Genomic DNA, 22,175 nt, shown 5'->3' on the forward strand with positions numbered 1-22,175 from the left:
ATTGAGAGCCACAAACTGAACTTCCGCGAGACAGCCAAGGCCCGCACTGACCACGGCGCCGAGATCGTCTCCTTGGAAGACTCCCCTCACCAGCTCAGCACCGTGTCCTCCTCTGGCAGCATCAACATGACCGACTCTCCACAGCTCTCCACGCTGGCTGACCAGGTGTCCGCCTCCCTGGCCAAACAAGGCTTGTGAACGCGCTCGCCGCACTCCCCGCCTCGACCGCACGACCACGTAGAGGAGTTGTGATGCCTTCCTCGTTACTTTCACAGGACTTTTATTTGATTTTTTTAGCTGCCCGTCACTGTTTATCCTCCACTAACCTTTGAATCTCGTCGAGGCGTTGCTATTAGAGGTCTTAAAAAAGAAAACAGATTAACCAGTAGGCCAACATGTATTGAATATCTCTCTGTGGTCTTTGATCTCTACACTTAATTTGAACCTTTTGTAAGTGTCCCTTTAAGAGTTAAAGCACCCCAGCAGAGCGAAATCCTCCCTCTGAGGATCTCCGTACATATCCCGCTAAATCGTCTAAGACTCGGTTTCCCGTCACATTGACTGTGAACCCTTTTAGAAGTGTATCTTATCAGCGTCACCTTTGACGGGTGTCCCCTGATTCTTTTTTTTATTTATTTATTTTTTGATAAAAAAAACAGAACCTTGAAGATGGAGGTTAATGCAGACTGTTTGTGGGACGGGGGTGGGGGTCCGTTTGCGCTAAAGCAGAGGGATCAGATACAGGGTCCGGTGAAGTGGGCGGAGGAACAGTTAGAAGGAAAAAGTAGCAAATATTTCTCGTCAAGGCAGAAAAGAAAAAGCTTTCAGACCTCACTGCTGTCTTTGCTTTGTGTAGTCCTGACATGTGCTGCACCTCGAGCTACTGCAGGAGACTGCGGGGTGGGAGGGGGCAGAAGTGAGACCGCAGAGACAACAGCGACTGATCGCGTCGCCTTCACGCGACTTTTTACGAGACGCGCCGAGCTCAGATGTTCGTTCAGAGCCGCGAGATCGAGAAGAAAGAGAGAAATTACACTTAACGGAGGGTTGAGAGAGGCCTTTACCAACGGCAGCTGTGCTGTTTAACTCTTCCCTGCTTAATAGGAGAAACATGGCCGAGTGAGGGTGATCTTGTTCTAACGGCCATTGAAACATTTGTTAACCGATAAATACACTGAAGCATCAGGATTTTGTAGTTTCTTATAAAGTAGCTGGCTCGTTGTTGTGGCGACGATACGGTAAAGCTGTGCTGTCTGCTGCGACCCGCAGCTGCTGAGACCTCGTTACAGCCTGGTGGCACTTTCACGGGTTCAAACTTCCACTGCAGACGTGAGCAGCACGCTGGGGAATATTTCACCTTAAATATGGAAGTTAAAGGGCCCGGTCACGTGTTGTAAGAACACTAAAGCTAAATAAGGAAAAATTTAAAAAACAAAATGTCAACATTTCTTCTTCGGTTTTATTTGACTTATTTAAGCTGGTTTTTGTTCCCCGCTGTTTCCTGTTCTCTGTGTGAGTCGTTCGGCTCAGAATGATCAATTATCTGAGCTCGGTGACGAAGCGAGGGGCTGCTGCCTCTCCGCGGTCTCATTTCTGACGCTCTCCCTGCGTCGTAGGTGAGGGAGGGGCAGGGGAGCGTTACCTGGATTTAAAAAATACAGAAAAAAGACGAAGTGAAGAGCTAGAGTAGAGACTTTGTGTTGGGCACAGTTTTATAATCGTACTCTGTGGATATATGACATGTATTTGATATGAAGAAACATTTGTATCGTGCCTGCTACTGTCAGTGTTCTTTTTTTTTTACTGCTTTGTGTAAATGCGCTACAGCTTGAGGAGGGAAAATTAACCTTAAAGTGACATTTTCATAGCTAAACTGCGAGGAGGAGGCTGAGAACAGTATTTATGCACTTACAGGTAGGTAGACTAAAGTTTTCACAGCGGTGACACAAACACTGAAAACGGCTGTTTTACTGTTAATGGATCGTTTGTACGGAGAAGATTGTGAGTGTTGCACGGCAGGCGGACGGTGAAGACCTCCTTAGGCAGTCTGTATCCAACACACATGCACCTGAAACACAGGACTGATCAGATGGCCGTGTTTCTCGCTCCCTGCAAAGTAGTAAAAGTGCACTTCGTGGCAAAAGTTTGTGGACGCATGAGAGCTTATCTGCTGCAGGTTTTTAGCAGTAGTCCAAAAGTCACGAGTGAGGCTTGATGAGCGTCACAGGAAGTGTTTGGTGGGCCAGAGGAGACCTGAACGCCACAGCACACAGTGGTCCCAGATAACAAAAAGAAACCTCACACTTGGGCCGGATATTACTTGCCATTTGGGTTTTGGTACTTTCTCGGATTCATTTGATGAGCCGTTACATTTAACTATGACTCAGTGTTTAATTAACTTTTAGAAAATGTGTCTAAATTCTCAGTAAATTCTGACCAAAGGCCAGAACAGGAATATTTAGAGGAGGTGATTATTTCACTGCCTTCATGGTGCTTTAGCCACAGGTGCATCATTTGGCCCTAACAACCAACACTTATTTCCACTGTGAGGTTGTTGTTTGAACATGGAGGCAGCCTCAAGTGGCCATCAGAGGAACTGCAGTTTTTGGCACTGGGAAAAAACCCGTCAAAGTTAAAGGATAGATAGACCTTCCTTTAAGCAGCAAAAGTGCCCGAGTATCAGATTCAAATATGATCCCTTTTAAATGGTTGAGCCAGACAGGTGCGTCCACTTACTTTTGTCCACGCGGTGCATATGTGGTCACGTTTTTGTTGTGTTCTCCAGCTGGAGCCAGGTTAAGACGTTCCCCTGCAAACAAACCCAGTTCATGTGCTCAGAGACGTCCCGATGTGGCCCCCCCGCTGATTCATTACTCGCATTAAAATGAGTGAAACAGCTTCTTGCATGCAGCTCATGTAAGAGACAGCCGTCTGCTTGTTGCCCCCCTTTCACAAAGCGATCTCTCTGTATATCCTGTTTATATTTGCTCTGGAACTGGACGGATGTACCAATTCTTTTTTTTTTTTGTATAAAAAAATGTGCAATTAAGGGTCAAAAGGTCACCGACTTTGCTGTAAGGTTTCCTAAACGAGCAAGCACACGAAAAGCTTGCAACATTATCTGCATGCTAAACCCTCTTTAGTTCCAGTTCCACGCTCGTCTCTGCGTGCAGGACGGACGCGAGCACCCAGGGACGGGAGCCGATCTCAGAGAGGTTTCCACAGTAACAAAACTCGTCACCTTCTTTCGTTTTTGTTTTCCTCTCTTCGGGGTTACTTCTGACGCTGTACAGTTGTGGAAATGTGATTGTTCTCGTTATTGTGCATTTTCTCAATAACTGGTTTATGATGATTCTTGTTGCTGTATATGTGTATTTGAAAATAAATGCTATGAAGTCACCGTGGTGGTGAAGGAGTGCAAAAAAATCACTCCCAGATCAGACGGGACTCATTCATCTGTTTCCAGCGGAATTCAAATATTTATGTTATTTGGTGCTTTACATTTTCTTTACAGTAACGATGTGTTTTACTGCATTTATGAAATATAAAACATAAGAGAAACTTTTTCCTTTTTATTTATACGAGCAAAATGCAACAGCTGTGAAAAAGAGGGGGAAAATTTATTAGTGTGTAAAAGCTGAAACGGTCACTGTAATAAAAAAAAAAAAATCACTTTTAATTTAAAGAATAAAAATGATTAAGCTAATAATTTAGAAATTACTTTTAAAAGGCCTGTTTCAGTCTTATTTTATCCAGAGTTCAGTATGAGGTCGTCCTCTTAGTGCAGCTGCACAACAATCAACCCTGGGACCTGCAGACAACAATTATATCGATATTCACTAATAAACGTAAAAGTCACAATCTGTCCAAATTATTCTGTTCTTTAATATTATCAGCAAAGCAGCAGGGAGCCCTCAGCAGTCACTGGAGGCCAACACTGGCACTTAAACAGTGAATAAAGGTAAAACCTGCTTTGATTTTATTTCTGAAGCAGCTGTATACTTTGATGTAATACCACTTTGCACCACAAGATGGAGCACTGTGTGTGAACTTTCTCAGGCTCTAGAAGGTGGAGGGTTTTTTTTTAAATTATGATTAATTGTTTTTAAAATTGCAGGCTTACGTTTTTTAAATAAGGTAAGTGATCTACTTTAAAATGTCAGCCTGGTGAACGATTAGACTTTAGAGGACGCGAGCAGCAGCAAACATCTGGAAACATTAAAATGCACCTACTGGTGAAATGCTGCCCTCTGGTGGTGAATGTTTTCATTCACACGTTGAAACAAAAAGCACCTTTAAGTTGTCAGCGATAAGAAAATAGCAGTGCTATAGCTATAGGTTTATGCTTTTTTCTTTAGTGTTCGCTTTATTTTTAATTTCTTTCAGTTCAAAGTTCACAGCAGGCATCATAAAAACAGCCAAGTTTGAATAAACAGCCACAAGTTCTGTTAACAATTTCATCAAGTAAGGTTTTGTTTTTAAAGCCCAAAATACTTTTATAAATATTTTAGCCAACCAAAGAGTTTTCACACTCAGTTTTAAACTGTAGTAACAGGTCAAAGGTCACCCATGTCAAAACAATGTTACTTAGTGCCAGGTTAGCACACTTATGGACATCATTCAGCTGAAATGAAGCTTTCTGAGCCGGCAGTCTGAGGATTGGTGCAGCGGTCACAACAGGAAGGTCGCTCTCGTCTCAGAGCCGCCAGGTGGCGTTTCAGTTTCGTCCCACAATCCAGGTCTAACTGCAGATTGTAGGTGTGTGTACAAACAAGACTTCTAGTTGTACTTTTAAAGCAGCAACTTTCTCCTCAGGCTGCTGACAGCAGGTCAGTCCTCATGTTTTATTCTCTTCCTGACATAATCCCAGAGAATAACTGGGTCTTCTTCTGGGAGTCAACTGGAGCTTTCTCTGGTGAGGCAGACACATTAACCAGTAAACTGTTTAAACCAGTCACCTCTCCACTGAAAGAAGTTGTGGCATTGAAACTCCTTTCAGCTGTTTAATCTAGAGTTTCACACCCTGAAAGAAGAGTCGCTCCATTTCCTGTTAACCTGCTCAAAGCGCTGCTGATTTTTCCAGCAGATGCCTCAACTCCCCATTTAATCACTGCCTGGGTGCCCGTGAGCCCGGGCGTACGTTCAACCCCAGCTGTGAACCTTTCACACCTCTGACAAAGTAAGTCAGAATTAAAACTCCTCGCTTCATAGTAAGAAAATCTTACTTTCTACATAAACCATTCATGTTACTGCGTTCTGATTGGTCGGTTATGGATTTAAAACGGGACACTTCAGTGAGGATGACACTTCCAGACGCAGCAGGTGGAGGTGGTGGTGTAATCAGGACGCTGATCACAGTTGTTTCACTTCATCAAATCTGACAGTAAAAATGTAGATTTCTGGCTCGTTCAGGACCACCTATGAAAAGTCTGCATTCAAACACCCGGAGCCAGAGGACAAACGCAGCGCTACACCTGTGAGAGGCGAGCGGTGACATCACACAGGTTAAAATGAGCTGAGAGCAGGACCACGGCACCAAGTTAAACATAAATGTTTTAATGGTACTATTTACAAAAAAAGAAAAAACAATTCAGCTTTTTGATTAGGTTATAACTGCTGCAACAATCAAACAGGTACATCGACATCTCGCTTAACTACAAAAAAAGAAAAAAACAAACAGTGACTGAATGGCTGCGGGATAAAAAGGTGTAAAATGAAAAACCATAGATTTTTTTTGCATAGCAATTAGTTACTTTAAGGTGGAGGGAGGAGGAGTGTGTGAGGTTATATGGAGGATGTGGTGAAAATAAAATCCGGTCTGAGTGTGACGTTCGATCGATCGATCGGTCGGAGGGGGCAGCAGAAGATTTTTTCCCTTGGAGAACCTGAGCTCAGGGCGGCTTCAGCTGAGAGCTGCTACATGTGAAATGTGAGAGGAGGGAGGGCGGGGTTTGTTTGCCGCGCTGTGATTTGACGTTTCCATTTCCTCTTTTCTTTTTTTAAATTAAGTGGACGCCTTTGTGCCGTCGGGATCGGACGCAAGCGTGTTTGCTGACATGCAGCGGCGGCGCTTTGAGGGGTAAGTGCTTTAAAAAGAAAAAAAAAAAAAACACTAATAAAAAACAAACTTAAAAACGCCGCGTCTGTTTGTGCTGCCCTGTGAAGCTGAACTGAAAACAGAGGCAGCGGCGGGAGATCAAAAAAGGAATGATTTACTATTAAAAGGAACGCACAAAAAAGAAGAGGATGAGTCAGAACAGAACGAGAGAAAAACTAACAAAAAACACGTCAGGAATGAAAAAACAAACATAATGAAGCAAACCAGACTTGGCAGTTTAAAGAAGTGCTCTGGTGAGTTCAGGCGACCTCTAGTGGAAGGAGGGGGAACCACATCTCAAATGTATCAGTTTTATTTGGATGAGGAAGGTCTGAGGGGGCGGAGGAAGAGGAAGGGCTGATTTTTTTTCTCCTTTTTTTATTGTTTTATTTGTCACTCCACTAAAAATGTACATGGGAATTACAAGCAAACTAGTCAATAAAAACAAAAACAAAAAAAACCCTTTGGCCATATTTTTGAGGAGTCCGCTACATAGTGCGCTACGAGTGTACACGCGACGTATGAAACACCACTAAGCCCCCATGTACATTGTTTAGCCTACTACAGAAATTTTTTTGTAACGTGTTGTTTTTATACTTTTTTTTTTTTAAACATTTATCTTTTTTTTTTTTTTTTTCTTTCGTGTGACAAAAAACAAGTGTCGGGAAAGGCTTCTATCTCCGTAATGTTCACTAAAAACTGTGAAAGTATTAGACTGATGTTTGAATATCAAACAACAGGAACCCATTTAATGTTATTCTGCGCTGAGGTTCTGCTTGTTAATGCCAGAGAGGAGCTGTGTGGGTGTGTGGGGGGGGGCCCTCATTCATCGGTGGGTGGAGGACTTGTGTTTTAGGGCGCCGCCACTGTTCTCGTCGTCAAGGGGCGGCTCTGCGTCATCCGAATCGAGGCGTCCGTAGGCCATCGCTCGGCAACCTGAGATGCTGCGCATCCTGGGCCTGACTTGGTGGTCGCTCTCAGACTCGGGCTCTGGGGCCGGGTCTTCGGGCAGGGGGAAGCACCGACGTTCCCACGGCGCCACCGTCTGGGGGGGGGGGGGAAAAATGCGGGTGTTAAAAACGAATGAAAGTTTCAGACGCTTCACAGGCTGACTGATCCTCAGGGGTGGAGCTACGTACCCGCTCTTCGAAGGTGAAGTCTGGCGTGGAGCACCGCGTGTCCTCACTGGACAGGAGCCGGTGGGAGTCCCTCGAGCAGGGCGTGTGGGGGTTGGAGGCGGTGTCGGGGCTGGCGGGACTCATGGGCGACGGCACGTAGCTGTAGTCATGCAGCATTGGGCAGTGGCCCGGGTCGGGGGACGCGGGCTGAGGGGTGGGCGGGTTGGTCCCGCACAGCAGAGGTGTGGTGCGCCCGTCCACGGACTTGTACGACCTGAGGAAGAAACGGAGGAGTTGTCAATGTCACGGCTGCCGCGTGACAACAAACGCGAGGCGCTTACTGAGGCGCATGATGCTGCTCTTACCTGCTGCCCCGCCTCTTAGCAGGAGCCAGGGCCCTCCAAGTCCAGCGAGTGCGCTCCTGGTCCTCATAGGCCTGATGGAGCTGAATGAAAGCTGCGTCTGACAGGTCCTCCACCTGCAGAAACATCGCATGTCATCAGGACCCCCAAAACTCGTTTGCTTCAGTTTAATCATCAAACACTCTGAGAGAAAGCAGTTTGACCATCTGAGCTCGAACAACGACGCTGAGATGTTTTTATAACTTTTAATGTCACGCTAAGAATTTGAAAGAAGAGTTTTTAGGTTTTCAAAGCCTTCATGATTGCTTCACAGGTTAAAATGTACGAGTCAGATCCGACCACCAGGTGTCACTGTTCGCTCAGCAGCTCAGGATCTCCTGAACGGATCCTAACATCCCAGCTTAACACGTGAAATCTGATAAATACCACAGATGAGGTGGTTCTCTCACCTCGCGTTCGTTCTCCTCCTCGGTTATGGGCTGCGAGAAGGCGTCCACACACCGCCAGCTTTAGAAAACAAGACAAAAACGTGTGAGTGCAGGGAACCAGCAGCCACAGCAGAGTGGTATTTTTCCATGCAAGTATCGGTTTACCTGGGCGTGAGAATCTCTTTGTACTGAAGCTTCTCCACGCGGGTGGTGGCAGCCACAGACATGGGGATTACTATGTTGTTGATGTCGAAGGAGCTTTCACCTCGCCTCCTCTTGATTGGCTGCTGCTGGAGAACAAAGGAGGAGTGTAAACAAGCGAGACTTTACACAGAAGTCTGCAAACAATAACGACTCGACCGGCTCCGACACACTTTCAGCTCAAACGCTCTCACAGCCTGCAGGGAGGATGACACGTGTCATCATGTTAATCCAAAAGATGAAGGTTAATAGAAACTGAGGTCATCATGAGCTCACTTCACAAACACATTTGGATATTTACAATTTACAGGTTTCCTCCTTAATCCAAGGAGACTTTGTTTAATAAATGTTGTCCATGTTGGTGTAAAAGACCAGCAGGCAACAATTACACGCTCATGTTTTAGGGTGAGTGTGCCAATGAGCTGAAGATGCCCTGCAGGTCACAATCAGTTGGTCGAGTCTGCAGCATTTAACCATTTCTAGGTCCAAATACTCCTTCAGCTCCCGAAAAACAAACCGAGGCAAAACCGAGCGCTCCAGATTTATCCAGCTCCAAGAAAAATCACCAGATGAACTTTAATATCCGTGAAAAAGAGGCTTTACGAGGTTTAGAGACTCAACTTTGGATGTAAATGAAGACAAAACATCATTGACTTGTAACAAGTTTGTGAAGATGAGTACATGCAATTCAATACAAGCACAAAAAAGACGTAGGACGAGTTAAATTGCTTCCAAAAGTTCACACGGCAGGAAGAAGACGCTGAAAGCAGACTGAACTTCAGCCGTGAGAACCTCTGGAGTGAGCCCATCCACAGCAGCAGGTTAATCAGTAAAATGCTGCTTCATGGTTTCAGATTACTCGCTAAGAAGTCCTGAAGCTAAGCTAAGCATCCACACAGACAGCCTGATTCTGAAGTGTGAAAATAATGAATTAAAATAAAGTAAAATTATTAAAATAATAATGATGAAAATGAGAGAAAAAAGCAAAAACAAAAACAAGCCCAGACAGCGCAGCACGTTAAAGCGCTCCGACCACGAACGGGGTCACAGATCACGAGTTACAGAGCGGATACGGCAGCAGCTGGCGCAACGAGTCTGCCGAGTGTTTTTGTTTCCTGCTGCTTTTTCTGCTCCAGCAACCACAAAAAAGTTTCAGCTCGAGTTTAACGTCTGAACCTCCGCCCAGCGACAAACACTGTGTGATGAGTTTTTTTCGAGGGAGTGTTCTTCTCACACCGAGCCTCAACTTTTACTTTTGTTCGCATTAATGGCGCCAAAAACGCATCAGACAGTGACGCTCGCAGCTTGTTTGCATGCTGCCGCCGCAGAAGTCTCAGTTTGTTTCCCGTCTTCCTCACTACAGCACAGCTTTCCCACACACACCCCGTCTAAGACTTTCCCTGGAACACATTTTTTTAATGCTGTGCTTGTCATCTTGTGTCATGTGAAACCATCAGATTTCCACGCAGCTACTGAAATAAATGAATGTCATTAATAAAATATATGACTGCAGTAAAGCCTGCTTAAAAAAAACACAGCAAGCATTTTTAAAAACCCTGGACTGATGATTTGAATCATCCAAATAAGGTGTGAGATCTGGGGTGGCGTCCTTACAGGCGTGCTCGGGACACTCTGGCTGCTCAGGCCCAGCGGCACAGAGTTCTCTGAAGATGTGGACAGCTGGCGTGTTAGGGGGCTGTGCAGGGACGAGTGCATGTTGGCTAGAGTCGTGCAGGGGGTGCTCGAGTCCATGAAGAGCTTGGGGGAGGCTGGAAGAAAGAAAGAAAGAAAGAAAGAAAGGAAAAGTCAGGCGGGTTCACTGATGGGACCTCAGATTAAAGCAGTCCCTGCTGCAGACGTGTAACTCACAGTCCGCTCTCTCCAGCGAGTGCTCCCTTATTCTCTTGCGGCTGTAGTTCTTGTCGTACGGCCCTAACGGGGTCGAGATGGCCTGCAGCCGCTCTGTCTTGCACACAGCCTGGCCCTCCAGCCTGGCCGCGTTCATCACGCCGCTGCTGCCGCCGCCGCCGCCTCCGCCAACGCTGCTGTCAACTGTCCTCGACTTCTCAGCGCTTCTCTTGTGGCCCAATCCTGCAACACCAGGAGTACATCAGGTTACTGTCATATATGTCACAGGTTAGGACAACTGACGGCGCTTCCACAGTCATGGACGTTTACATTACACATTAAAACAAACATGTTCAGATAATAAAAATTTACTCCAAGACTTTTGTTGAGTTTAAAAATCCACTGCCTGAAGTTTTTAGTTGGCTTATGTTCATATGTCAGATATTAAATCGTCACGTGTGAGATGGTGGAATTAGTAAATGCGTATTTTCTCCTCTAGGATAACAACCAATCAACAGCTGCTCTGTTCTCAGCTGAGTGGATATGACATCGAGATCGGGCCTTCTCAGAAGGCAGATTCTTTTCTGAGAAGCGTCTCATTGCGTGAAATTAGGAAATACGGCAGCTACTAGGACAGAGTGAACTGTGAAACCTACACAGCTGGAATTAAGCAGAAACCTGACCTGAACAACAATCACACTGTGTCCCAATAATGTGCTGACTTTAAAAATGACATTTCGTAACATCGTACATTTGTACACATTTGTCTGTTTCTTCACGTCTTATATTTATTTTGTATGTGAGAGGTCGTATTTAAGTCTGGGTGATGTGATCTCAGAGGCGTCGCTGTGCTCGTGTGCTGCCGTCAAATGGCAGAAAGCTGCCGCTCGGACAGCTCCCATACTTACTGACTGCCATGAGCGAGTTGGTGAACTTGTGCTTCTCTTTGGATGAGGAGAGCTTGTGTTTGAGGGAGAGCTTCTTCAGTGGTTTGCTCCTCTCCAGTGACTTGGTCTGCCACTGGCTCTTCATCACCTGCTGCAGGCGCAGACCTATACAAACGTCTGAGGAAGACAGCGGCAGAGGAAACGAGACTCAGAAAAATCAACTTCCTGAAGAAAATTTTATGCTTTCCCTCATATTCTGTCAAATACGTTCTTGTTATGGTGACGGAGGTTCACGTTAAACACGGTGAAACTTTCAAATTAACGAGGTCAGCATACGAGATAAATGCTGACTCAGTCTCGGGCAGTTTTTTTCTACACTTGGCTCTTCTCAGGCACACATCTCGACCTTCCAGATGTTTCCAAGGGGCAGCCAATCAGGAGCTTACTTTTTTCACACAGGAGGACAAACTGAGGGCACTTCTGTAACTACACTCACATTACCCCCACCAGGGGGCAAAGTTTTCCGTGGATGTGTTAAAACTCAAATGTAATGAGGGTTAAGTGTTGAGCGTTTTTAGGCAAATTGAGGTTCAGATGAGCACATAGTAGCATAAACTGATATTACATCACAGTGCAGCCCAACTTCAGCTAATAAATATATTCCCTCAGGGTTTTTTTTGTTTGTTTTTTTAACCCCAGAGGGAATATCCACTACTGAAGCACTACTACTAGAACAAGAACGCAGCAGTAACGCACATACAGGCTGCCAGACACCATTAAGCAACAAGAACAGGAGAAGAAAGCGCTGTAGCTACCAGGGATCAGACTGGTAAGGTCTGTATGGAGCTGTGACATTGCATGCTGCTGTACTCACAGGAGAAAAAACACAAATATCTGCCACAAATATAGCATTTCAAGTAGTCTGGGGTGGAGGGTGGGTGAAATTATCATCCTTAATATGAATCATGCCAAGTCCAAGAATACAAAAGACATATTCCTAAAATTAGTGCTATAAACTCTTGAAGAGTTTTCTGCAGTTTAGTGATTCACATGAAACAAGCCTCAGAGCAGCGGTCCAAATGTTCACTAATAACCTTTAAAGTCACCTCCAAAATGTTCCCCCTTTGTTTTAGTGTAAACAAATTTAGGTGCCCAGTGAAAATTACATCCATGAGACACCCTGAAATAGCTTAAGAAAAAACAAAATGATTAAACAGTGAAAAGAAAACACGACATCACATCTCCTCTGGGCTCAGAGTTTCAGAAATAACCCAGTTAAATTACAGGAAAACAGACGAGCAGCCCACAACCCAGACTTAAGACAATTACACTTTTCCCCCCTGTATAATTAAAAAATAAAACTTATTTCCTGTCATTTATTGGTTTGTTGGTTACACATTTTATTTATCGTTAAGAGCAAAAATAGAACACTAAACTGCCTGAAAAGTTTTGCCCTCCCTCTGGGAGCAAATCAGACGTCCTGATAGGCTGAATCTGGCACCAGGCTGTGTGCTTTACACTGCAACCTTAGATAATCTATTCTGTGAGCTTCAGCCAAACCTACTGCTTCATTTGTCCGTGTCGTGTAAAACTGTTCATGTTTTGATTTGCAGTAAAGTCAGAAATTCCTGTCTTCATTTATGTGAGTTCCTTGCTGCGCAGAGAGAGAGAAGACTCTAAATGACTAAATATGTTCAGCAGAACTTCCTGCTGAGCTCACAGCCACGCCTTGTTTATCTTCCCCTCTGAATGTAAAGGAGGAAATGGCTGCGTAAACTCAAGCTCCGCTCTGAGACCAGCACTGACCGTCGGGGAAGGAGAGGATGGGGTGGACGCCAAGATCCAGCCTTGACAGGCGCTCCAGGGTGGGCAGCTCGTACTGAGGGTCCTCTCTGGGGGTGGGCCAGCCACCGCACATCACACAGGTGGGGTTAACCCTGCAGTTACACTGGATGCAGCTGCTCCTCGGGGCCTGCCAGGAGGACAAACGAGAGCGGTTGCAAATCATTCACAGCCAAGCTGTGATTATTAATAATTCAGCGGCTTCACTGACACGGCCGTTAAACACTTATTGAGTGAGTCATGCCAGAAAATGTTCTGCTCTTTAGAGCCGCTGACGTCATGCTCCGTGTGCCTGCTTTATGTCTATTCCCCCCATTTTTAAAATTACTCTATTATTAGTTCTGCTGGTACTTTACTGAAACTTTCTCTTTTAATAGATACAAAAACAGAACAGACTGCACCCACTCCTTAAGCTCCTTGTTGAATTTTATCTAGATTTTCTTCTTTTCCATTGACCTTTTGTATTTTATTCTATTTTTTTCCTATTTAGCTGTGCCATTTTTTTTTCATACTGAGCCATTTCAGTTTGTGTTCCACTCTATTTAAGCCATGTTGTGTTTAATGAGTTTGGTCCTCCTACTAGAACCCCCCCCCCATATAATCAGACAATACCTATTAGAATTTGTAAATCACTGGTGTTCAAAAGTTCCTCTGCAGAAAATGTCCTCCATCTCATCTGAGATATCAGCTCCTATTTTGATTATGTTTTGCTAGATGAACACGCGTGGACGTATCTGACACCGGTTTAGTTCGCTGTACTTCGTCCCACAGAAATAATCAGTGTTTCCTCCTCACTACTGAAACCAACCATATTATTACACACTAATATAGTACATTTAAATCTCTTTCAGCACACTCTTTAAAGAAGCTGTGGTAGTGCCTCAAGTTTCTATGCTATGATTTAGGGAGTTTCCTGGTGTAAAATCAGGTGGTCTCTGAGCCACTTGGTTTCACTTTTGCCTTGTGATGTGCTCCATGATGAACAGATCATCACCAAACTATCCTGAATCAGTGGAAGACGATGAGTCCACAAAGTGATCAACCTGGGGCTTCGATAAGGAGGGAACATAAACCAATCAGGTCAACACTGTAAATACTGACACTCTGTAAACATAAAAGTGGGGTTATTTATAACTAATCATGAAATGATTAAGATTATTTTTCACTACATCATAAAAACATGTTAAAAAAGAGAAGCTGTTTTAGAGGCACAGCATTTTAAAACGACAGCTGTGAACGATTTGGATTTTATAATGTAAATAGTTGTTTAATGTAAAAGATGCATTAAGCTTCTTATGTCCTGCTGAACTGATAGGATTTTCTCTCTTTCTGAATCATGTGGTTCACCATGCTTTGATTTGAAGGACCTTTTTGTTGTTTCTTTGAAAGTCTGTTTTTTTTCCTTTTTAAAAATATTGTTTATAAAAACAAGCAGGAGAAATATGACTGCATAATTGTAGTAGTAGTAGTATTTTTCAGTTTAAAAGCCTCAACACATTTAGAGACTTAAAGTCACACTCAGTCTCCCAGAGAGTGGGAAGGGGTGTAAACAATTAGAGAAACGTTTCTATTCCCCCCTCAACTAAAACTTGTGAGTCGTCACATGGGGCCATTACTACCCTTTGTTGTTCGACTCTGAATAAAGATGCCCTACTTTCCCCATCTCTCGTTTACTCAGTTATTAGGTCACGCACCAGCCGAAGAGTGAAGCCTAAAACACTAGGCGCTGTCTAACAAAAAGCCCTTTCACTGCTCTTAAATGTGCGAAACTGAACATTCAGCATGTTCGCGCCGTTTCCACAAAGACTCCTTCACACGCGTGTGCCCTTGCAGCTTCTTTCAAGTGAAACTCAAGAATAATCACACAGAGCAGAAAACTCACCTTGCCGTTAAGGTTGGGCACAGTGTTGGGCTGAATGAGTCGCCGCCGGCGGCAGCTGATTAGCGGCCGCGTACGTGCAGCCACGCATGTGCTGTCGTAGGCCGACGGCTGCTGATGCTTGGCGTCTGTGCTCTCTGCCATCCTACAACACGGAGAGAAGATTTAGCACCTGTTAAAAGCTGGCGTGCTCGTAGCTGTGAGTGCATCTCATTAGCTTAAAACTCATCAATGTGACTTTAGCTGCCAGATGTGCTACACCTCAGAGATAGCAGACTGTACTAGCAGCTGTACAGTCTGTATGATACAGTGCCCAAAGTATTATAAACTTTGCAAAACAAAAAACTGCAAATATTTAAAAAAAAAATTAAAAAAATCGAAATCACTGAGCACATCAAGCATCCTAAACTCTGGATTCAGGCTTCAAGATAATAACAAGACATGTGAGCTGACCCTATGTGACAGGATTACAAATAACCATCTGTGAGGACATTTTCACACTCTTTCTTGTGTTTGGAACAATACTTAATCTAATGTATTATAGAGTCTGAATATTTCAGGATGTAACTTCAACAGTTTCCACACACAAACATTGGACACACAATTCAATACATTGTCCTATGACACCTTTTTATTATAATTAATTAAAGTCAACTGGTGCCCCTTCAGAAACCTTAGCATAAACCTACACAATAAAAATTTACCTTGGGATGCGGTTGTAGCACCATACGAGTGGGTTGAAATTTGGTGCATTTTCAGAGCAAATCAATTCTACACCCACTCCAAGTGACTCTAACCCACAGGTTCAGGAGCAAAACTGCACCAATTTTAATGTCTATGATGTAGAGGCACATAAACAAGCGTTCGCTACAGAAAACTTTATCCAAAATACACTTTTCACAGGTCAGTATGTGATAGGAGATTTCTTTTGTGTTAACAGAGCTTAAATGTAATTTTCAGGGCTGACAATTTCTTGTAAATATCACATTTACTTGAAAAAGAGGAAACTCCGATTCACCCATCGACGTTTAAAGAGCCTGTATTTAGCAAATTATTCACAGCATGAAGGTAAAATTCTGTACTGCTTCATTAAAATCCACTGAAGTCATTACTGAAAGTAAAGCCGATTCTGTCAGGTGGCTTCCTATTTGGTTACCGTAATTTTAAAAAGAATGACTTATTCTCATATGGCACTAACAACAGGAGATGGCCTGCTTTAGAAACCTTCATCAGCAATGAGGAAGCTGCCTGAGCACAGCGTGTAGGAGGCTGAGCTCACACGATTATTACTCACTTCATTCTCACAGAGGTCATTACAGTTAATTAAAATGAAACTAAAACCAAAACCAGGTGAAAAACAACCTATGCACACTTACAAAAACAAATGTTATGTAGATTTTTGTACAGAAGTTCACTGACACATATCTACAGGACTGTGTCCACTGACTGCGTGAAATGAAAAAAAAAATAACTGAAACTAATAATCAAAACCGAAACGGAGAAAATCATCCTGAAAACTAAACGCAACAGAAACAAAAATAAACTAAATAAAAATCCCTGATTCAAACACGGGTGCAGTTCAACAAACTTTGCACTATTGAGCTGGAGGTTAAAGACTGTTTCATGTCTCATCAGGCGGCATCTAGCAGCTACACTTTCACATTTGCTAAGAAAAAAATGAGTTCAGGGAAGCTGATGTTTAGAAGATGTGCCAGTTTTTTTTTTAAAAAAATGCAGTATTAAGACTACAAAAAACAAAAGTCACAGACAAAGCTTTGTCCATAGTGGATATTGTGATTGCGTGAAAAGCACATGAGACAAATATTATAGTTGGGTCCATTTATTACCACAGCAAAACACCACTATGCAAAGATGACTAACGTGGATGTTTTTCCAGCTGAAATGTCTGCTGTGAAAAAGGTTAATTACTTTTCTACTAATCACTCCAGCTAAAATCAGCATCTCTCTAACTGCAAATCCAAACGAAGGACTCCCCTCTCGCGTTTCCTGGAAAGGCAGCGAGCCTTTCCGAGAACTCAAAATGAGGTAATCATTAGCAGCTGTACCTGCTGAGGACGCCGTTGACTGGCTGCCCGTTTTGACCTTTCCAAGGGCCCGGCTCTGTGCTGCTGATATGGGCGGTGCCCGTGTGCTCCAGACGTTCTGAACCGGCGTCCTGCATCGACAGATAAGACCAAAACCAGTTAGACTACACCTCGTGTTAACTGGCAGGCTGACCACGCTGAACACTCAGGCAGCCGGCGGTATTTCAGGAAACTGCATTAGAGACAAACTAAATCATCTTGGTCCTGTGGCCTTGAATTATTCAGTCCAGATTTGGGCTAAGGCCTTCACTCTCCCAAGGCTTAAACCATCAAGATAAAAAACCTGAAGCACTTTTTCCGCAAGCTTTTACACAAGTGAACAGTTTCATGATTCCAGTCAACCTTGTCTCATTTCACAAACATCTGCTCCACATTTCTCTATCATTTCAACTCAATAGCTGAGCGTGTGTTAATTTGTACTTTACGTCTTTGCAACATTTTGATATTTTTATTTTAAACAGTTTTTTAAAAGCTTGTGTTAAATATGTCAAGTATAATGAAACGTGCTACTATAAACAACTGCCATTTATATAGCAGCTTTGCTATCAAATCGGATTACCTTAAAGACAGAAAAACATTTAATTTAATGAGGTTCAACATGCAGTAGAGCAAATGTACACCGCTGCAATGGGAGGCTGCACAGCTGCAGCTGAACAGACATAAACAATTTAAATACCCAGACAGGCCGACTCATCAAGAGAAATTATTTGGATCTGAGGGTTAGGGAGCTTTTTTTCCTTTCTAAACTGCTTTGATTCGGTCAGACCTGAGGAACAGATAAGAACACAATTTCCCGTGAACACTTACCATTTCATTTCCACCTGTGTGAAAACAAACAAGCTCAATATTTCAGTCATTCTCAGGGATAGACTAAAGCAGAGCTGCTTATATTTACCCACTAACACAGCATCCGAAGATCAAAGTGCTGAATAAAGGCTACAACTAATATTCATTCATTAATATTTATTTATCTTTACATTATACACTTGAGCCAAGAATGAATGGGGTTATTTATAAGAATTGATGAAGGCTAAAGATTTTATCTTGCACCATTTTCTATTTGTTGGAAGAACAAGAAGAAAATTTTGTAACCTTACTGCTGTCTAATTTTGTTTTTGTATTCTTCCCTTTGTATTCACAAAAACTGATCTGAGGCTCGCCTCTTACATAAATCTTTAAACTCATCTTCATTCAAAAATAATCCCTTTGTTAAGCTTTCAGTTCATCTCGGTTCATCCTCCGTCTTAAACAGTTTCAACTTATTCTGATTAGTTGTGCATCTCAAAAATAAGGTTTGGACAGTTGGTGGGTGGAGCTTGTGCAACTTGCAGCCAGAGCTGTGTACCCGAGATGATGGGATCAGCCTTGCTAAGTAAGAAAAGGGGGGCTATGAAAACCGTGTCAGCGGTTGTATTTTAATGCAGGCAAAATGTTTTTCTAAATCAAAAGAATATAAAAATAGTAAAAATTGCCATTTTAACTGATAACAGTCTGTCTAATCTATCCAAGATAGCGGCTGGGTTGATTAAAGACAACCTCTGTCTTGAACTGTTTACTGCTTTATGAGACTGACTCACAGGGATTACTCGTGCATACAGTGACCTCATTTTTTTAAATGTTTGTCCTATTTCATGTGACCATGTACAAATGCAACAATACATGTGACAGAAATTATGTAAAAACAATAAAAAGGTCAACAAAAAGAATAAAAACAATGGTTTTAAGCCACTAGCAGCTACTGTTCTATTAAAAAGACAATTTTTAAAGAAACAAATCTGTTTACCTGAGTGTTTACAGGCTCTGCTTTTACTTCTGTCCCACCTGCAAGCACCCCACTTGGCGAAACACCTCCCAGCTCTACTGAGCCCTGAGAAATCGAGAGATGAGAGTTATACTTTCAATTCAAAGATAAAGAAATTAATACAAGTTAAAATGCATCACAGAGCTTCTTCATCCTACAGTGTCAGTGGAAATACACATAAAAGGACTCTTTTCTGATTTTATTACACTTGATGGAAGATTTTTCTGCACATCAGAGAAAAAAAAACTAAAATGCACAGACGTGTCTAATAAATGGAAGGACCGACCTTGCTGGCGCGGATCTGTCTGTAAATGTCCGTCTGCTGCCGGATGCGGTACTCCAAGTCCGAGATGTGGGCCTGGAGCCAGTTCCAGTGGCTGATGATGGCAGCTCTCTCCACGGTGTAGCGGCTCTCTGCTCGCTTCCATCTGCAGGGGGGGATGACACGAGTGTTTAAGTTATGGTCAACAGAAGATACTCTGGGTGATAGTGATTTATGTCACGTGTGTCCAGATCAAATCTACTCTTCACTACTTTAGGTTCTATTTATTTGAGCCAAACCAGCTGTAGCAATGGTTTGAATTCCACAGACACATTGAACTAGACAGACAGGCACACCTAAAAAAAAAAAAAAGCCAACGGGCTAATACAGAATACAACAAAAAGGAAGGTTTATGCTGCAGGCAGACAATCTGAACTGAGGCATCAGGACCTCTGATGGATTTCGATCCACCAGTCTGAGGAGATGAGCCAGGCAAAAAAAACCCAGTGAAATCTAAAACCACGTTCTTATAAGCTTCCTTTTATGTGATGCTGTATCTCTCACCATTTTTTCATCTCCCTTTTAGGACTCTATCATATAAATAAAGTTCTTATTTACTACTACATCTTTACTGCGAGTAAATGCCCTGTGTTAGCCATGTGTCTTAAATGTGCTGTTATTTTGGTGTTTAAATTCACACATATGCACAAAGATAAGGAACAACCAATAGCAAGGAAGAGTCTCGAAGCTGATGCACTGAAAAGAGTCAAATCAAAGTACGGAGGAGCTGAGGGGGGTTTCAAAAGGCTGCAATGTACAAGTAGTTTTTTTTTGTTTTTTTTAAGTACTTTGTTTTTAATGAAACTTTCTACACACCTTGTTAAGCCTTACAAACATATGTGCAAGATCAAAGTTAAAGATTAATCATTGTGCTTTGATTGCAAGGTCTAATTCAGGCTTGTGAAACAAGCGAGTTGCTTTCATGGTCTTATCTTGTTCAATTGTCCTTAGGTTGGACTGGGGTGGGGGACAAAAACAAACTAATTTCTTTTCACAAAGGTCAAATTAAATAGAAACACCAATGAAAAACAACTTTATATCCAAGGCTGTAATTTTAAATAAAAAGGACTAAACAGCCTATGAAGTGAAACAACATATTTATCTCACTGAGATTAATTACTCATCCTGTCCACTCAACTGAATTGTGGTGAACTTCAAACTCACATAATCTTTATTTATTGAGCTTTCTCATGTAAAAATCCCCCAACCTCACACCAGGAAACAACTTGATAAGCAGCATGTTTTATTATTGCAGTTTGATGTTCATAGGTCACATGTAGGTTTTAACACAGCCAGCTGATGAAGGCTCAAAACATATCAACAGACTATTGTGTGAAAAAGAAAACACACCTAATTTACTGAAACTGTGGGACAGTATTATTTTCTTTTATAAAGGATGTTTCAGTGTACACTCTGCTACTAAAGGAGGTAATAAAGGAAGCACTGAAGCACCCTTCCTTAGCATTTAAGGAATTCAAACAGCTTTTATTGTGTCTGCCACACAGACACCTCCAGGTCATTTCAATCAGCAACCTTCATAAGAAAAAAACGACCAGTCGGCATCAGCCCTCATCTCGCTGGGACCCAGTGTGGACTTTAGTGAAGCTCCACTTATTTATGCAACTGGTCTTCAACTACAGTTATTAGTCTGTTCCCAGTTTATATAAGTACTTTCCGGTGTTTTACTGAACTATTATTAAACACTAAAATTGATTATTTGGAGCATTTCCGCTGTCAGACTGCAGAGGTCAGTGAATCAGCGTTATAGCAGAGCTCCCAGCAGTGGCAGCTGCAGGCAGCCTGGAAAAGCATTAGAGTCAAAAAATAACATGATTAGGCATGCATTATAAATATGTGGAGAAATTAAAAATTAAAGAAAAAAAGAACTGGGGGTTTCCACTGCAGGGGTATGCTCTGTGAGAAAGGAACGAGTGCCAGCTGAGAGCAGGGTACTCCATTTTACCAGTATGACACACAGAATGGCCATTTCAAAGGCAGACATGAGAGGAAAATGTCTGCTCCTGCACAGTGCGGAAGCAACCACAGAGGGCGCCATTTCTTCCAAAGACAGGGCCGCAGAGGCTGTGGATGAACAATGAAGGTAATGACTCAGATAGCAGACAAAGATAGACCTTGCACTCCCTCTTTTTCCTCTCTTCCCCACACACCCTAACCTGTTTTCAATTTCCAGAGCCTCCACCAGGGCAGAGGTAGATGGGAGAGAAAGACAAGGGAGATGGGAAGGGTCGCTCTGGCAGTCTGGAGAGGAACAGACAGGCCTTAAAAGCAAATCTACAGGGCACAGGGTGCAGGAGGGGGGTGGGGCTGGGTGCAGACGCTGGAATAACCAATAATCCAACCAAGAATCCCGCCTTACTGAGGTGCTGAGCAGAAACAGAGCTCCTCTGGCAGATGACGTCCATCACGGAGCCGATCAGTGCAATCAGAGACATTCCGATTTCTTCCTTGACACATCTGCTAGTCTTATGTCCCCGTTCACTACGACATAGTATGGAGGACAATGCTGTAAATACAGCTGCAGTGTTTCCTGCTGGCACTACTTCCTGTTGCTGTTCCACACACACACACACACTAGATCAGTTCCATTTAGTCCCTTTGAATTAGAAGTATCAAACATGAGACCCAGGACCTAAAGCCAGCTCACCAAAGGGTCCAAATTCAGCCTACTTGATGTCCAACTGCAGTAAAGGTACTGACTGACATTCTGGAGAGTCTTGCACGCAAGTACAATTGGTCCTCTTATAATCATTAAAATAATTTGTCTGTCTTGCTTTACTTAGCACAAGCATCAAGTTATATGCACTTAAGGTAAAGAGGGGTGTGTCAAACTGCCACGTCATTTCCTACGGTATTTCTGAGCCACGTGAAAGTTCAGCAACTATTACACAACATAAAAATCTGTTAGAAACTGCAACCAAATAAATTTTAAACATTCTCCAACTGTGACAATCTAAAGTCAAAATCTTGTTTTTAAGCTCTGAGCAAAGGACATCACAGCTAGTAGATGAGCCTGATATGTAATGTATGTAAAAGAGAGGCCTCTCACATACAGTTTTTAAACAGCCCTAATAAAAGAACATTTCCTCCAGATATTTTCTGTACTCAAGAATTCAAGAGGGCACACAAGCGCTGTTAAATATAATAATAATAATAATAATAATAATAATAATAATAATAATAATAATAATAATAATAATGATGGGTGACTTATCCAACCCTTTATTCTTCTAGTGTCTGTAACTTTGAAAATATTGATAGCATGAA

The 22,175-nt window shown here is 42.8% G+C and overlaps 2 protein-coding genes across 25 annotated transcripts in view; one reads left to right on the forward strand and one right to left on the reverse strand.

The window, feature by feature from the left end:
* The window catches only part of LOC146703638 (microtubule-associated protein tau-like), a 36,853-nt gene extending 33,413 nt beyond the window's left edge, over nt 1-3,440 (forward strand). For 19 of the 20 annotated variants that reach the window (XM_085466936.1, XM_085466937.1, XM_085466938.1 and 16 more), the window contains one exon: nt 1-3,440. In XM_085466936.1, coding sequence (XP_085323062.1) covers nt 1-198 — 198 coding nt within the window. In that variant the 3' untranslated portion in view covers nt 199-3,440. The other variant, XM_085466940.1, reaches the window with a different exon arrangement.
* Nucleotides 3,441-5,535: 2,095 nt separating this feature from the next.
* Nucleotides 5,536-22,175, reverse strand: part of LOC146703640 (KAT8 regulatory NSL complex subunit 1-like) — a 42,683-nt gene continuing 26,043 nt past the window's right edge. For 4 of the 5 annotated variants that reach the window (XM_085466932.1, XM_085466934.1, XM_085466933.1 and 1 more), the window contains 13 exons: nt 18,855-18,996; nt 18,551-18,634; nt 16,729-16,838; nt 14,666-14,807; nt 12,748-12,913; nt 10,963-11,118; nt 10,076-10,297; nt 9,821-9,975; nt 8,171-8,295; nt 8,027-8,084; nt 7,581-7,693; nt 7,237-7,489; nt 5,536-7,142 (listed from right to left, as the gene is read on the reverse strand). In XM_085466932.1, the coding sequence (XP_085323058.1) occupies nt 6,924-7,142; nt 7,237-7,489; nt 7,581-7,693; nt 8,027-8,084; nt 8,171-8,295; nt 9,821-9,975; nt 10,076-10,297; nt 10,963-11,118; nt 12,748-12,913; nt 14,666-14,807; nt 16,729-16,838; nt 18,551-18,634; nt 18,855-18,996 (1,945 nt within the window). In that variant the 3' untranslated portion in view covers nt 5,536-6,923. The remainder of the gene's footprint in view (nt 7,143-7,236; nt 7,490-7,580; nt 7,694-8,026; nt 8,085-8,170; nt 8,296-9,820; nt 9,976-10,075; nt 10,298-10,962; nt 11,119-12,747; nt 12,914-14,665; nt 14,808-16,728; nt 16,839-18,550; nt 18,635-18,854; nt 18,997-22,175) is intronic. The other variant, XM_085466935.1, reaches the window with a different exon arrangement.

Source organism: Copadichromis virginalis, linkage group LG8 (genome assembly GCF_057382275.1).
Source record: "Copadichromis virginalis isolate Kocher_CV1m ecotype Utaka linkage group LG8, C_Virginalis_male_GT1.1, whole genome shotgun sequence".
Classification (NCBI taxonomy): domain Eukaryota; kingdom Metazoa; phylum Chordata; class Actinopteri; order Cichliformes; family Cichlidae; genus Copadichromis; species Copadichromis virginalis.